This window comes from Alligator mississippiensis, chromosome 1 (genome assembly GCF_030867095.1).
Source record: "Alligator mississippiensis isolate rAllMis1 chromosome 1, rAllMis1, whole genome shotgun sequence".
Taxonomy (NCBI): domain Eukaryota; kingdom Metazoa; phylum Chordata; order Crocodylia; family Alligatoridae; genus Alligator; species Alligator mississippiensis.
The window spans coordinates 3,764,197-3,777,473 of NC_081824.1; the positions used below are offsets into that span (position 1 = coordinate 3,764,197).

General features: G+C 51.6%; 1 protein-coding gene across 1 annotated transcript in view; it reads left to right on the forward strand.

The window, feature by feature from the left end:
• Window positions 1–13,277, forward strand: part of OTOF (otoferlin) — a 154,598-nt gene that overhangs the window by 49,570 nt on the left and 91,751 nt on the right. The window contains exon 4 of the mRNA XM_059728060.1: window positions 12,524–12,623. Coding sequence (XP_059584043.1) covers window positions 12,524–12,623 — 100 coding nt within the window. The remainder of the gene's footprint in view (window positions 1–12,523; window positions 12,624–13,277) is intronic.

Here is a 13,277-nt window from a genome sequence, read left to right on the forward strand (position 1 = left end):
CCAAGAGGTTGAGCATCACTTTGATAGACTAGTCTCCATCAGGAAGTTAAATTAGTAATTGTAGATTTAAAGCAAGCACCAGGCAGCTCTTTTCCACCCACCGTGTCATTGAAGTGAAGGGTTCATTGCCATGAGACTTGGTGGAAGCTGAGGGTTTAGCCAGATCCACCGAGGGACTGGACACGTGCTCGGAGGAAAGGGGCATCGGTCACTACTGAGCAGGGAGCGAGCGGCACGGCCTCTGCATCCGACCAAAACTCAGGGTGATTGGCATCACGTTTGTTGTCAGCTGTGTCTCGGGTCTCCAGTTTACACCCAGTTTGAACTGGTAGAAATGTCCTGACTGCAAGAGCAGCAGGAGCGTGGGATGAGCTGCCCAGGGCGCTGGTGGGAGTTTCCTCATGGGAAGCTTGGGGGCTGGATGGGCCTCCGTCCGGGATAGTTTAGCAGAGACTCCTGTATCCGTGCGGAGCCCAGGACTCATTGACACCTGAGGTCCCTTGCGTTGTGGGTGGCTGGGGGGTCTGAGCCTCAGACACACGTGCTTGTCTCTAGTGGGTTATGGAATAGAGAACATCCCACACAACTTACTGATTCGTTTGATGCACTGGCTGGGGGAGCATTTAGTTGACTGCATGATTTCACAACGATTGCACACTTAATTCATACAACACAATTTTATTTTAGAACTCTTTGCTACGCATATAACACTGCTTAGCTTTTAAGAAATACCACAGACGTTAAGAACACAATAATTACATATATCAGAAACAATGCTCCAAATGCACTTCCTTCCCAAACAATGCTATAAGAATTAGGATTACAAAAACAACTACAATTACAACTAAAAGTTAAATTTGAATCAATACTATTATTTTTCATAATATACTTACAATCCTAGAATTTCAAGAAGCCAAACACCTAAATATGGTTTCATTCCTCAGTAGTACAATTCAATGGGTTGGCCTCAGTAGTACGGTTCAATGGGCTGGCCTCAGTAGTACGGTTCAATGGGCTGGCCTCAGCAGTGATAGGAACAAGTCTCCTTCTTTCAGTCCTTTTCGGGTACTCCGCAGCTTCAGCGTGAACTAAGAGATTCGTGTTCACGGAGAGGGTGGTTCAGGGGATCGCTCTGATCCGGCCTACGCTCGCGATTCTTCCTTCCTTGTTCTGCAAGTGAGGTTGTCTCCAAATTGGGACTGTAGGTTATGGTTTTTATTGGGTGAGTTGCCGTCTTGGGCCCCTCCTACCCAAACCTGTCACTACTCCCAAATTTGGGCTCGGATCTTTCTTAACAGATTTCTGCTGGGTTCAGTTTCTTTTCTTGACCATTTCAATTACTTTGGGGGATTTCCACACCACTGCAGTGACCCTTCTTTCCAATCCTTTCAAAGGCCCTAGGGTTTGATCTCTCGGGATGTGGGATGTTTGCTTAAGGGTCATTTTAGGTTAACTTTGTTAAAGGCCTCTAAAGATAAAATTCAAGAGTTAAGACTTTGAGCAAAGCCCGGACCTTCCGCACGTAGACCAAAACAATGGCCTAGATAAGAAGATGAATCTTGTCTTTTCTGAACTGGCTAATGGGCAACTATTACAAGCATTCAAACTATTTCATTCAATATGACAGTGCTTTGGCTTCATCCCTGATTTGCTGTGTGTGTATGACTCTTAAAGACATGACAGAGTGGGTATTATTAGAGAGCTGTTAATCACAGTTGGTTGGCTTCTCTGACCAGCTGGAAGAGGGGAAACATGCAGGGGTTGTGCGTTGGAAGTGTGATACACTAGCTGCAACAGTTGGAAAAATTCTTCTTTGCAAGCTTTCCATGCAAGCTTTTAGACATTGCAAACTTTCTATGCAAGCTTTCTTTAGACTTTGCAAGCTTTCTGTGCAAGCTTTCTTCAGACTTTGCAAGCTTTCTGTGCAAGCTTTCTTTAGACTTCGCAAGCTTTCTGTGCAAGCTTTCTTCAGACTTTGCAAGCTTTCTGTGCAAGCTTTCTTCAGACTTTGCAAGCTTTCTGTGCAAGCTTTCTTTAGACTTCGCAAGCTTTCTGTGCAAGCTTTCTTCAGACTTTGCAAGCTTTCTGTGCAAGCTTTCTTCAGACTTTGCAAGCTTTCTGTGCAAGCTTTCTTTAGACTTCGCAAGCTTTCTGTGCAAGCTTTCTTCAGACTTTGCAAGCTTTCCATGCAAGCTTTCTTCAGACTTTGCAAGCTTTCCATGTAAACTTTCTTTAGACGTTGCAAGCTTTACATGCAAGCTTTCTTTAGACTTCGCAAGCTCTCCTTGCAAGCTTTCTTTAGACTTCGCAAGCTTTCTGTGCAAGCTTTCTTCAGACTTTGCAAGCTTTCCATGCAAGCTTTCTTTAGACTTCACAAGCTTTCCTTGCAAGCTTTTATTAGATCAACTAAAATAACTGGAAAAAAATTCTTCAATATCTTCTATTAGGCCAACTCAAATAATTGGAAAAAAGTCTTCTTTGCAAGCTTTTGGGTACAAACACCCTTCATCAGGCTGCGAAAGTGTCTGAGACAGATGCTTCCTCAGCCTAACCAAGGGTATTTGTACCCAAAAGCTTGCAAAGAAAAATTTTTCCAACTATTTGAGTTGGTCTAATAAAAGATGTTGGATTTACCCAAAGAACCTTGCCTGCCCATGTCCTTAGACCAACATGACTACACCCCTGATAGACTAGCTTGTACCACAGTTATAACAAGAGCAATCCATCAGCTGCTAATGACTGCATAAGAAAATGAATCACTTGCCATTGCACAGCTCTCCATGCCCCTGGTCTCTGGTGTGGGTACCAATTAGTTGCCTCCTTATTGCTAAACCTCTTTCTTTTGCTGAGAGAGGGCACTTGGCTTGTCAACCTCCAGGTGTCATCTTCAAGCTCCCGTCTCTCTGTGGTTGTGGCAGCCCAGCCCAGCCCAGCCTGATGCTAGCTTCCAGCAAGGGAGAGGGAAGGGGACAACCTGGTTAGAAGTGGAGACATCATTCCCCTAAGGAGAAGGAGGCATGGAGGGGGAGGAAGTCCTGCTAGAAGCTGAGTTACGGAGGGCTCAGGCCGGGTGCATGGGGCACAGCGCCTCTAGTCTGTCCAGCACCTTCCCACATTACATTTTGTACCCGTGTAAAGTGCACGTGGATAGGGACAGACAGAAGTGCAGCCAGCCCAAGGTAACACCCCCGGTGGGTGGCTATGATGCCCCAATGGGTGGTGGGAACAGGTAAGACCCTTTTTGCCTTTAGCAGATGGCTACCTTGGGATGCTCCTTGTCCTGTATCTGCCCCCACGGAGAACAGCCCAGCTCCATCCTCTTTGCAGCCCCCCTGCAGGGAGGTGAAGGCTGCTATTCAATCCCCCCCCATCTTCTCTTCTGCAGACTAAATGCAGCATCTCATCCTGCAGAGCTCTCCCATGTTCTCCTCCTGACCTCTAATCAGTTGTTTTCTGGAGCCTAAATTAGAAGGAAGGACTAATTTGGACCTCTAATTATGGTACCTGGATAGGTTGCCATCTGATCCCTCTTAATTAATACTTACCAAGCTACTTACTCAATCACTGCTCCCTTACATCCTCCCTGCTCTGAAATCGATGATGCATTTGAAGATTATTACTATTATTATTATCATCCTCAGTTTTGCTGTTGCTATTATTATTATTTTAAATGCTTGGAATACAGTGTGTGTTCCCGGCAAAATGTAAGGCACAAAGGCTGCTGTCTCTCCCTAACTGTGGGAGATCAAAAAACGTTGCAGGAAACGTTGTCAGGGAGCTGTCACAGGTACTCCTTTGCTCTCGAGAGTTTTCTCATTCTCCAGGAGACAAGGTGAGCAATGCTTGCGGTTACTGCCCAGCCATCCATCACCGTTGTAAGATCCCAGCCATCCCCCACCAACTATAAGATCCTAGCCATCCCCCACTGACTACAAGCCCCACATACTCTTATAGGAAGACATTGCTAGGCTTCAGATCCACTTCCAAACACCCATTTATACAAATCAGAGGGGCTGGCTGGGTCCCATCAAGTGACCCCATGCTCAAGGCAGGATCGGTCCTGTCTGAATGAGCCCAGCCAAGTGCATCTGACTTGCACTTACAGACTTTAGCGAAGGAGGATCCACAACCTGTCTCAGTACAATAGACTCCCCTGGCCCCTGCCAGGACTGACCCACACTGTTAGCAGTAGTAGCATCATGCTCAGACCACCCAGCCTAACCAGCAAGGCAGTGATCACTCAGCCAGGGCATCGACACCCAGCGTCCAGACCCAGCGCTGGTGCTCAGTGGAGCCGGGAGCTTGCTGGAGGCAGAGCAGCACTTTGCAGCGCCTGGCTGAGTTGCAGTGGGTTGCAACTGGGGTTCAGGACTAAATCTGGGGGGCTCTTAGCTGACATGGGACAGGGCTTGAGTTTGGATCTGCTGGGAACAGAGACTTAAGTTGTCTCGGAGGCAGAGATGGAAAACGGGGTGTCCTGGGTCCCGAGGTGAACCTGCTGTGGTTGAGGACCCCTGTGTGGACCATCTCTCAGGTTCAGTCTGTCATTTGAAGGGTGCCTATACAATCTCCCCTTGGAGACAGGATGAAGTGTCCAGCCTTCACCCTCATCGGCCCATCTATTCAGACTTAAATACGGGACTTTGAACCCACTTGTACTGAATGTTTAAGGTGGCAGCAGCATCAGCAAGGGTTGGGTGGGTGAGGGGTGCTTTATGTATTGCAATAGGTCATTGGACCATATGGGGTAGGGGGGCTTCTCCCTGGCTACAGGGCATCCAGGGTGCAAATCTAGCATCTCGGGAGCTCTCCACGGTCCTTGTACCAGGTTTCCACCAGGCAAGATCTGGGCTTGCAGGAGGGGACGAGAGCAAAGGCCTTCAGCATCTATTACCGGGAAGACTCTGCTCAAGCTAATGCAGCGTGGTGATGTGCTGTCCTTTCACGTCTAGTCCCTGCCTTGACATGCAAATCGACAGCCTTTTGCTGCAAGGGCATGGTAGACGGGTGTGCTTTTTAGCTCCAAAGCTCACGAGTTCAAACAGGGGAGCCCTGTTTGGATGCAGCCTGGGAGGTGTGGAGGCACGAGGGTGTGTGGGAGAGAAGCGTGGCAGGGAGTGACAAGGGCTGCACGGTGAGTCAGGAGCAGAAGGGAAGCCAAAATCCCAGCCTGGAGGAGCACAAGCCTCCAGGTTTTGTCCTTGCCCACCCCCCCGGCAAGGTAATATCAGGGGGCTGCTGACTGAGGCTGCTTCTGAAGCCAGAAGGAAGCAGGCGGCAGGCATGTGCTGGAAACGTGAGCCGCGCGTGCAGCCCCGTGAGATTGCAGGTGACCCAGAAAGAGCCTCTCCTCTGTCAGCAGAGTTGGCTGGGAGCGGGGCTGGGCTCAATGCATTATGAAGCCCTTGGAAGTGGAGTATTGTGTAAGCGCCTGCTGAATATTTCATCCCCTCCTTGGCAAGAGAAACAGGTTGAGGAGGTGGGGAGGGGAGTGGAGGGCTGGTCTGCAGCCAGGCACTGATGCATCGCTCACAGCCAGGCGCTGATGCATTGCTTAGTCAATAATTCACATGCCTATGGCCTGGGCTTTAGGTCTATAAGGGACCTGGAGGGGTAGGAAGGGAGCAGCAGACATGATGCGGTGGGGTTGGGGTCTTGGAGGAGGAGGTAGAGGAATGAAATGCATCCAGCTTGCGCGGAGGGCAGGACTGCCTGCTCTGCAGGTATTTGAAAGACTCAGGATGGGGCCAGGAGCACCTGGGACACAATTAGCTCTGAGCCAAGCTGCTCAGGAAAGTGCCGTCTCAGGTATTTCTTTCCTTCTGCAGCAAGAAAGGCTTGAAGGGCATTTCTGTCCCACCGGCCCCATTGGCCTGAACTGACCAGTGCATGGAGGTGTTGTTGCTTTTAACCTTTAGGGTACAGGGGTAAAGTGGAGCTTGCCCTGCCTGGCATACGGCTGCAGTTTTATGCCAGCAAATGCTGGAAGAAGCCTAATGTGCCTCTGGGCATTGCTGGTCGTCCTCCTCCCCTAGTTCTCCTCCATGAGGCAGGGGGCTTTTAAGCCTCTCCCAGAGGAGCTGGGTGCTCAACCCTGCAGGGTCCTGGTTTTGTCCTGGTCAGACCCATGCTGCACTGAGGTCAGGAAGGGGTTCCCCCCTGATTACGAATTAGGGGGGGTTGCCTTCCTCTGTAGCAGGGGCACACACTGTGCCTGGGATCTCTTGAGTGTATATTAATCCCTTTGCAGCAGCAGGACGTTGGTGCCGTGGTGCCCCTGCTTTCCCTGGGGCAGGGGCAGGTGTGATGCCTGGTGCTGTGTCGTGGCTCACTCTGGCGTATTGCTCAGAGGTCGGACACTGTGTTGGTCTGGGATGATTTGCACAGGGCTGATCCCTATCTTTGGTCTACACCCACGGCCCAGATCTGGCCTGCTCTGAGCAGTGGTGCATCATTCCTCCCTCGCATGATTGAGATTTGCACATAGCTAATTCCTGGGGCTTTCCATCTCTCTGTGACAGGGTGCCCAGGAATGAGCCCGGCTTGCCCTCTGCAAAGGGATGGGCCTGCGGCATCCTGCGCTATCTCCAACACAGCACCCTTGGGTCTAATTTGCTGCAGGACTTCTCCAGCAGCCGCTGCCCTCGTGGGCGTGAAGGATGAGCTGAGCCGCAGAGCGTGACCAGGGGGGCGATGCGAAACAGCAAAGTGTCCTTACTAGATGAAAGATGAAGCCTGAGGATGCTTTTCAGGGGAGAGGGGAGAGTGTGAGGCAGGCAGAGGTCTTCCCAGGAGGTTTGATTTGCTGCATTTGAGGTGGCAGAGAGTAAAGAGGGGTAAATCTCTGCCTGCTGTTAGCCTGCCCTCCTGTTTTCACAGCCGTGCTCTGTGGCATAAGGGTGGCATAGAGCACCTCTCGTGAGGGAAGCAGGTATTGGGGCTCCTGGCTTCCCCTCCCAGCTTTGTCACGATCTCTCTAAGCATGATGTATAGCCCTGCTCCATGCCGTGGTCTCCCTGTCTGTGAAATGGGCTCAGTATGACTCTCAGGAGTATGGTGAGGCTTGTTGCAGCCTTGAGCTGCCAATGATGGGTGCTGCCTTTTTGTAACACTCAGGCACAACATGGGTGTACTTGCACTGGATGGACTAGGAATGATTAAATTGTATGACCAAGGCCCTATACTGCTGACAGCAAATGGGGATTCTCTGTTAGCTCAACTGGCAGATACCTGCGCTCCCGGCTAGAAGGATGTGAGTTTGGTCACAGAGAGAGGCACAGTGATAGCTGTGAAGTCCTATGCAGGGGTGGATGTGTAAGGCGATGATGTTGTTCATTTAGGATGATTACTTCTGCTCCATGCCCAGCCACGGCTGACACTGCCTGGGCTGGCTGGCACTAGTAGGTGTGCTGGGAGAGAGGGCCTGGCTCTACATCCTGGGCGCGTCTGCATGTGATGCTTTAATGCACATTAGGCTAAGTTAATGTGCATTAAGGGTGCATGCCTACCCACGCGTGCCCTTAATGTGCATTAAAAATGGTGAATTTAGGCTAGTTGCGCCTAAATGCAGGTATCCAATTTAGTTGAAAACAATTAAATTGCATTAATGTACATGTAGACCCATTAATGCTGTGTATGTGGACTGACTTGGGACTAACTCACGTTAATGCCTGCATGTGTAGATGCCTGCCTAAACCTGCTTAATGTGCATTACACTAATGCACATTAAATTTAGGTGTGCTTAAATGCATGTGTAGACGTGCCCATGACGCTTGAACTGAACAGCTGCCACCCTGATAGGTTCTTGCTAATGCAAAGCCTCGACTTGGAGAGCATCAACCTGCAAAGCCTGTAACATTGCGCCTGCCTCTAGCCACAGGCGGGAAAGGCCGAGAGGGTTTGGGTGGAGAAGTGCTGGGCTGGGCTCGTTAGGCATTGACATCTCCAGCTCTCTGATGGGTGTAGGTAGGGGTCCAGAATCAGGTGCATGGAGACAGGCTGTTTTTTCTTGAACTATCCTAGTGCCTCAAGCCTCGTCTACAAGAGGAAGGGCAGCAGTTTTGGTTAAATCCAGTTCAAGCAGTGCAAACCCCACCCGGGACACTGCTTTTGCTGTACAAGAGCGTTTGATCTGGGCTTACTCTCAAGCTTGTTCTCAGTCACCTAATGCCAGAGCCACGTGGAGACGGAAACAGGAGCATCCACACAGAGACTTGCCCCTGTTTCCGCACCCCTGGTTCAAGCTCGCCAGGCTAACCAGAGCAGCCAGATCGTACTGCCAAGACTTAAAGTGATGCAGCCTGTGGCAGATGCTCTGTGAAGGGAAGCCCTCTACCCCCAAACTGGGACAAGGGGAGCCAATTTGTCGGACGGGGCCCTGGATAAAGAGAGCACGTCTCTTAAGAGCATCACTGCCTTGGAAAGCTAAACGTGATGTGACTAGCATTCGGACCAGGCAATGGAAATGCAAAGACATACTCATGTGCAGGAGGATGGGTGTAGGCCAGACCCTTGTTCGGTGCTTCCAACAGCTCAGGTCCACAATCCCCCACTTCCCCCGGTTTGCAATCATAGATATGCAGTCATTAATGACATGCATCTGTCCACAACCTGATTGGATCGATGCTAATGAAAGGGGTGGATTGTGAAGACTTTTTTTTTCCCCAGGTGAATTTATGACAAAGACTTAAGAGCAGTTTAATTAGGATGGCCTCAAAGGTTATAATTTAGGTTTCCACTCTTAACACTTATGGTAATGGGTTTCAGGTGCGCTGCTCGAGTGGCTGCAGTCAAACTCCTAAGCCAAGAGCTGCCTTGTTTGCACCAGCAAAAACATAGAAGCAACGCCTCTCTCCAAGGTCACCCAAAGCTCCTGTCGTGGAGGTCTCTTTGGGCATCTCTTGCTAAGAAAGCATCAATAGAAAGCATGGTCTCAAGCTGCTGAACATTTCCAGGACCCTGATATTAAAGGAGGGGAGATCAGGACATTCCCAGAACACTAATTTTAAAGGGGTTTGATCAGAAAAGGGTTTAAAGGAGACACGTGCAAGTGCAAGATGGGGTGGGAGGGAGGCTGCTTTATAGATCAAATCAGACCTACTGGAGTCTCCATGAGCCTTTGCTGTTTTCTGGGGCAAATGTCTCTGGGTTTTGTGCTTAGACTATAATGGCATCATATGCAACATAATACACATAATATGCAATAGTCTAGGACTATGATGGCAACACCGATCTGGAACAGCCTCCCATAACCAAGTCTGTCCAGCCTACGAAACAAAGCATGGCCAGGAAGCCACGCTGCAATAACACGCTGAGCATTAAGAGTGGCCCTCTCTCTGCTTTGGGAATAATTAAAAACCCTGCCCTGTGCAGGGAATAATTAAAAACCCCAGGGATCCCTGACTTCAAGACAGGATTTAACAATTCCTTAAAAAAAGCATTATATAGACAAAACCTCCTCCAGCCTGAAGCCCCTATTACAGCGATGCAAAGTATCTTGCCCGCCGGCATGGTGTAGGCTGGAGCAGCATCTTTTTCAGGATAAACAGCCTGCTGGAAAGATGATCCCCGTCTCCATCGTCATTGGCGCTGCATTATTCATCATGAATGCAGCAAAATGAGCTGGACAAAGGGGAGCATTCATATTGCATGGGTGACATGGCATCCTAGACGGAGACAAGCCAGCTGGACACTGGGCTCCGTGTTCATATGGTGCAAGGCCTATGAGAGAAGGGGGTGAACATCGCTGACGGGTGAAAATTCAGGTGGGAAGGGAGCTCAGGAGGTCACATCTAGTCCAACCCCTGCTCCAAGCAGGACCAGCCCCACCTACATCATCCCAACCAAGGCTTCAGAGGGATTATCACCTGTCCCCCAAACACGTATGCCATGTGCCACCCTTCTGGGGATGCTCACACAACACGAAGATCCAGGGTGGTGTCACTATTCACTAGCAGAAGGACCCACATGCCTGGCTGTGATGCCACAGAGAAGCAAGAGATGGGTGAGCTGAGGTGTTGCAAAACAGCATCCCATTGCAGGACAGGGCTGGGTGTGTAACCAGGAGGACAGGTGGCCAAGCCGGTCTGCTTTCCACTCCCCGCTCGGCCTCCAATGCCTGGCGTGAACAATGTGCCTCGGTTTCCCATCAGTGCAATGGGGTCAATAGCGCTGCTGTAGCCCCTGGAGGTATGGTAAGATTGTCAGGGGCTCTTCTGTGATAGCAACAGGGTCTAGGAAAGTCCCTCGGATTGAATGTGCAGGGCTGCTTGCAGCCAAAGAGTGGCTATCGTTCCTGTTGGAAACACTGGTGTGATAGATCCCCACCCAGCAGTGCCCAGCGCCCCAAGGAACAGGATTTAATCGGCCATCCCTGGCCCCAGCTAGCTGAGGGCTGCAGAATTATTTCTGCCGCGCCATCCTGATATCATCGGGGCTATCCGTAGCTTGGGCTCGTGGGGGGCTCTTATCAAAACCGCCCGTCAAGGACAACTGCAAGGAAGCAGACAGTCCCAGCACATGCTTTGTGCCGGGCTGCGAGCGGCGAGGTGTTTAAGGAGTGACCGTGCTTCGCTAGTAACTCAGTGCAACTGGGCAGCCTAACGTGCAGCAAAAGGAAACGCGCTGAAATTTCGGGAGCAGCGGACGTGACTTTGCTGTAGGATCGTGTCGGGGCTCTCTGCCGAGGCGCGGTGCGGCGCGGTGCGGCGGTCACGCACAGCTGGATGAACACGTGTGTTTTACCTCCAGATAATGCAGCATGCCCAGCCCCGCACAGAGATGCCTGGCCTTAGGGTGGGATAGGCGTGCAGGACCCTGATGTGCGTGAGGGTTTTTTAAAGCCTTCCTCAGGAGCATTGGGTTGGGGACGGGGATGGGGCTGTGCCAATGCTCCTGCTGGGACTCAACCCTGGAGGGTCTTGGCTGGAGGGTCTCACCCCTCCACTCAGGGTCAGACTGATGTTGCATTTGGGGTCAGGAAGGATTTTTCCCTCCTTTGGTCATATTGGTATGGACTGGGTGGTGGGGGGGAAGAAGGGGTTGCCTTTTTCTGTAGCGGGGGCACAACCTTGGAGCATATATTAACCCCCTTTGCAGCAGCAGCACTTTGGCTGCCCTGGTCCCCCTGGGACAGGTTTGGGAGTGATGTCTGTTGTGTCAGGGGTGTCTATAGTCTCATGCAGAGTTTAGACGATGGTTTATATGTGTGTGTCAGGGTTGACGGTCGTCTGATGCAGAGTTAATTGTCCGGGCTGGTTTGCACAGGGCTGATGGACTAGATGTGACCTCTGCAGCTCCCTCCCAGCCCCACGGCTCTAGGGTTTCTACGAGTTTTGGGGCATCAGGGCTGGTCCTCTGCTGCCCCAGCACCTGCAGCATGCATCCCCTGTGTGAACGGGCTATGCTCCATCTTGAATCTGGTTTGGTTCTTATCATGCAACTCCTACTGAGCGACTGTTCGAGGACCTCCCTGTGCTGAGGCTCATGGCCTGACCTGAAGAAGGGTGTTTTGGGCCCAAAAACCTGTCTCTTATCACCCATGAGAGCCTAAGCAGTGCCGCGCTGCGCCATATGGTCCATTTTCTGTATCCCCATCTCTGACAGTGGCAGAAGCGGTTGCTTTAGAGCAGTGATTTTCAACCAGGATGCCGCGAGATCCTTCCAGATGTGCCCGACTATATTGGTACTGTCAGGTGTGCAAACGCCTACCCAGGCAGACAAAACTTTTGGGATAGATAGAGGTGATATCTTTAATTAGACCAACTAAATAGTAGCAAAAAAAAAATATTTCTTTGCAAGCTTTCAGGCCCAAACACCCTTCGTCAGAGTTGGAAAGCTTGCAAAGAAAGCACTTGGGTCAGTAAGTAAGTAAGGGGGCACACGTGTGTGCAGGACATACGTGTGCCTGGATCCTCTCCTCCCCGCTGCTGGTTCCCGAGTCGCAGTGTGGGTCAGGCCATGTCCCACCTAACCCCTGGCAACATCTGGGAGCTCACTGGACTACCAATGGGCTGGATGCCAGCTCCATGGGATATGTTTTAGTCTGGAGTGATCCATCCCTGGTCAGCCCCGTCCTGCCATCATTGGTGTCAGGCTGGCAGAGGGCACACCTGTCCCCTGTGAATGTGTCTAGCACCTTTCTGACCCTGGCTGCACCCTCCTGTAGCAACGAGCTGCACAAGCGACCAACACGCTGCATCGCGTCTGTCCAGTAAAAGGCATCGTCGGATGAGCCCGGGCACTTGCATTGTCCCGGGAGCATCAGGGGTAGAGCAACCCCACAGCAGCGTGCCTCTGCTGGGGTCATTTCGGAGGGGTCTGGACACCGCTTGCAAGGAGGGGGCATTGTGGGCTCTTTACTGCTGAGGCAGCTTGTGACTTGCTGGAGGCGAATGGGTGCAGAGGGAAACCAAACCTATTGCAAAGAAGAGGCGCGCTGGGCTCCTGGGGCACCGGGGAAGGTGGAGGTCTCTGCCTGGAGCGGGTTCCCTAACTCTCATGTCCTCTCCGACTCTCTCCCCAGACTCATTGGCACTTTCCGGATGGTCCTGCAGAAGGTGGTGGAGGAAGGGCAGCTGGAGGTGACGGACACATTAATAGACGACAACAACTCCGCTATTCGGGTAAGCGATGCATCCCTCTGGCAGCCTCTGCCGGGAAGGGGTACACAGGGTGCTGTCCTCGCCCTACACTGGGACTGGGATGGGCATGTATAAGCGTGTCTGCCCTTTGCAACCCTGACACTCATTTCCCCAGTGTTAATACTTTTGCTGAGCGCTCAGGGAGTCCCTCCGAGGCCCTGGAGACACTGGGGGTGCCCGTACGGTGACCACAATGTGCGTGGACGTCGCTGAGCTAGGTCGAAACTAGTTTTCTTGGTTCTGGCTGCCAATGTAGACACAGCAGCGTGGGCTGACTGCCCAGGTGGGCCAGATTAGGGACCGCCGGGCAACAGTGCGGCAGGACTGGAGCCAGACACCTACTTGCAGGTGCTCCAGCCGACGGCTGACGATGCCGTGGTGAAAATAAAGGTCCTCCATGAAGTCCAGCCAGGGTTTGCATGGATGGAGATAGTCTTTGGCCGGGGGAGGCACTGCACCGGGGTGACCCCCACCCTGGAGCTGCACGGCCATTTCGAGTCCCTCACATCAGCAGAGCCGGACGAGCGTGTGAGGATGGAGGGCCAACAGCATATGCGTCCAAAAGAAGACACCGAGTAATCGAGGCGGGCGATGCTTCTTTTGGATGCCTGTGTGGCGGGCCAGTAGGGGGCGCTC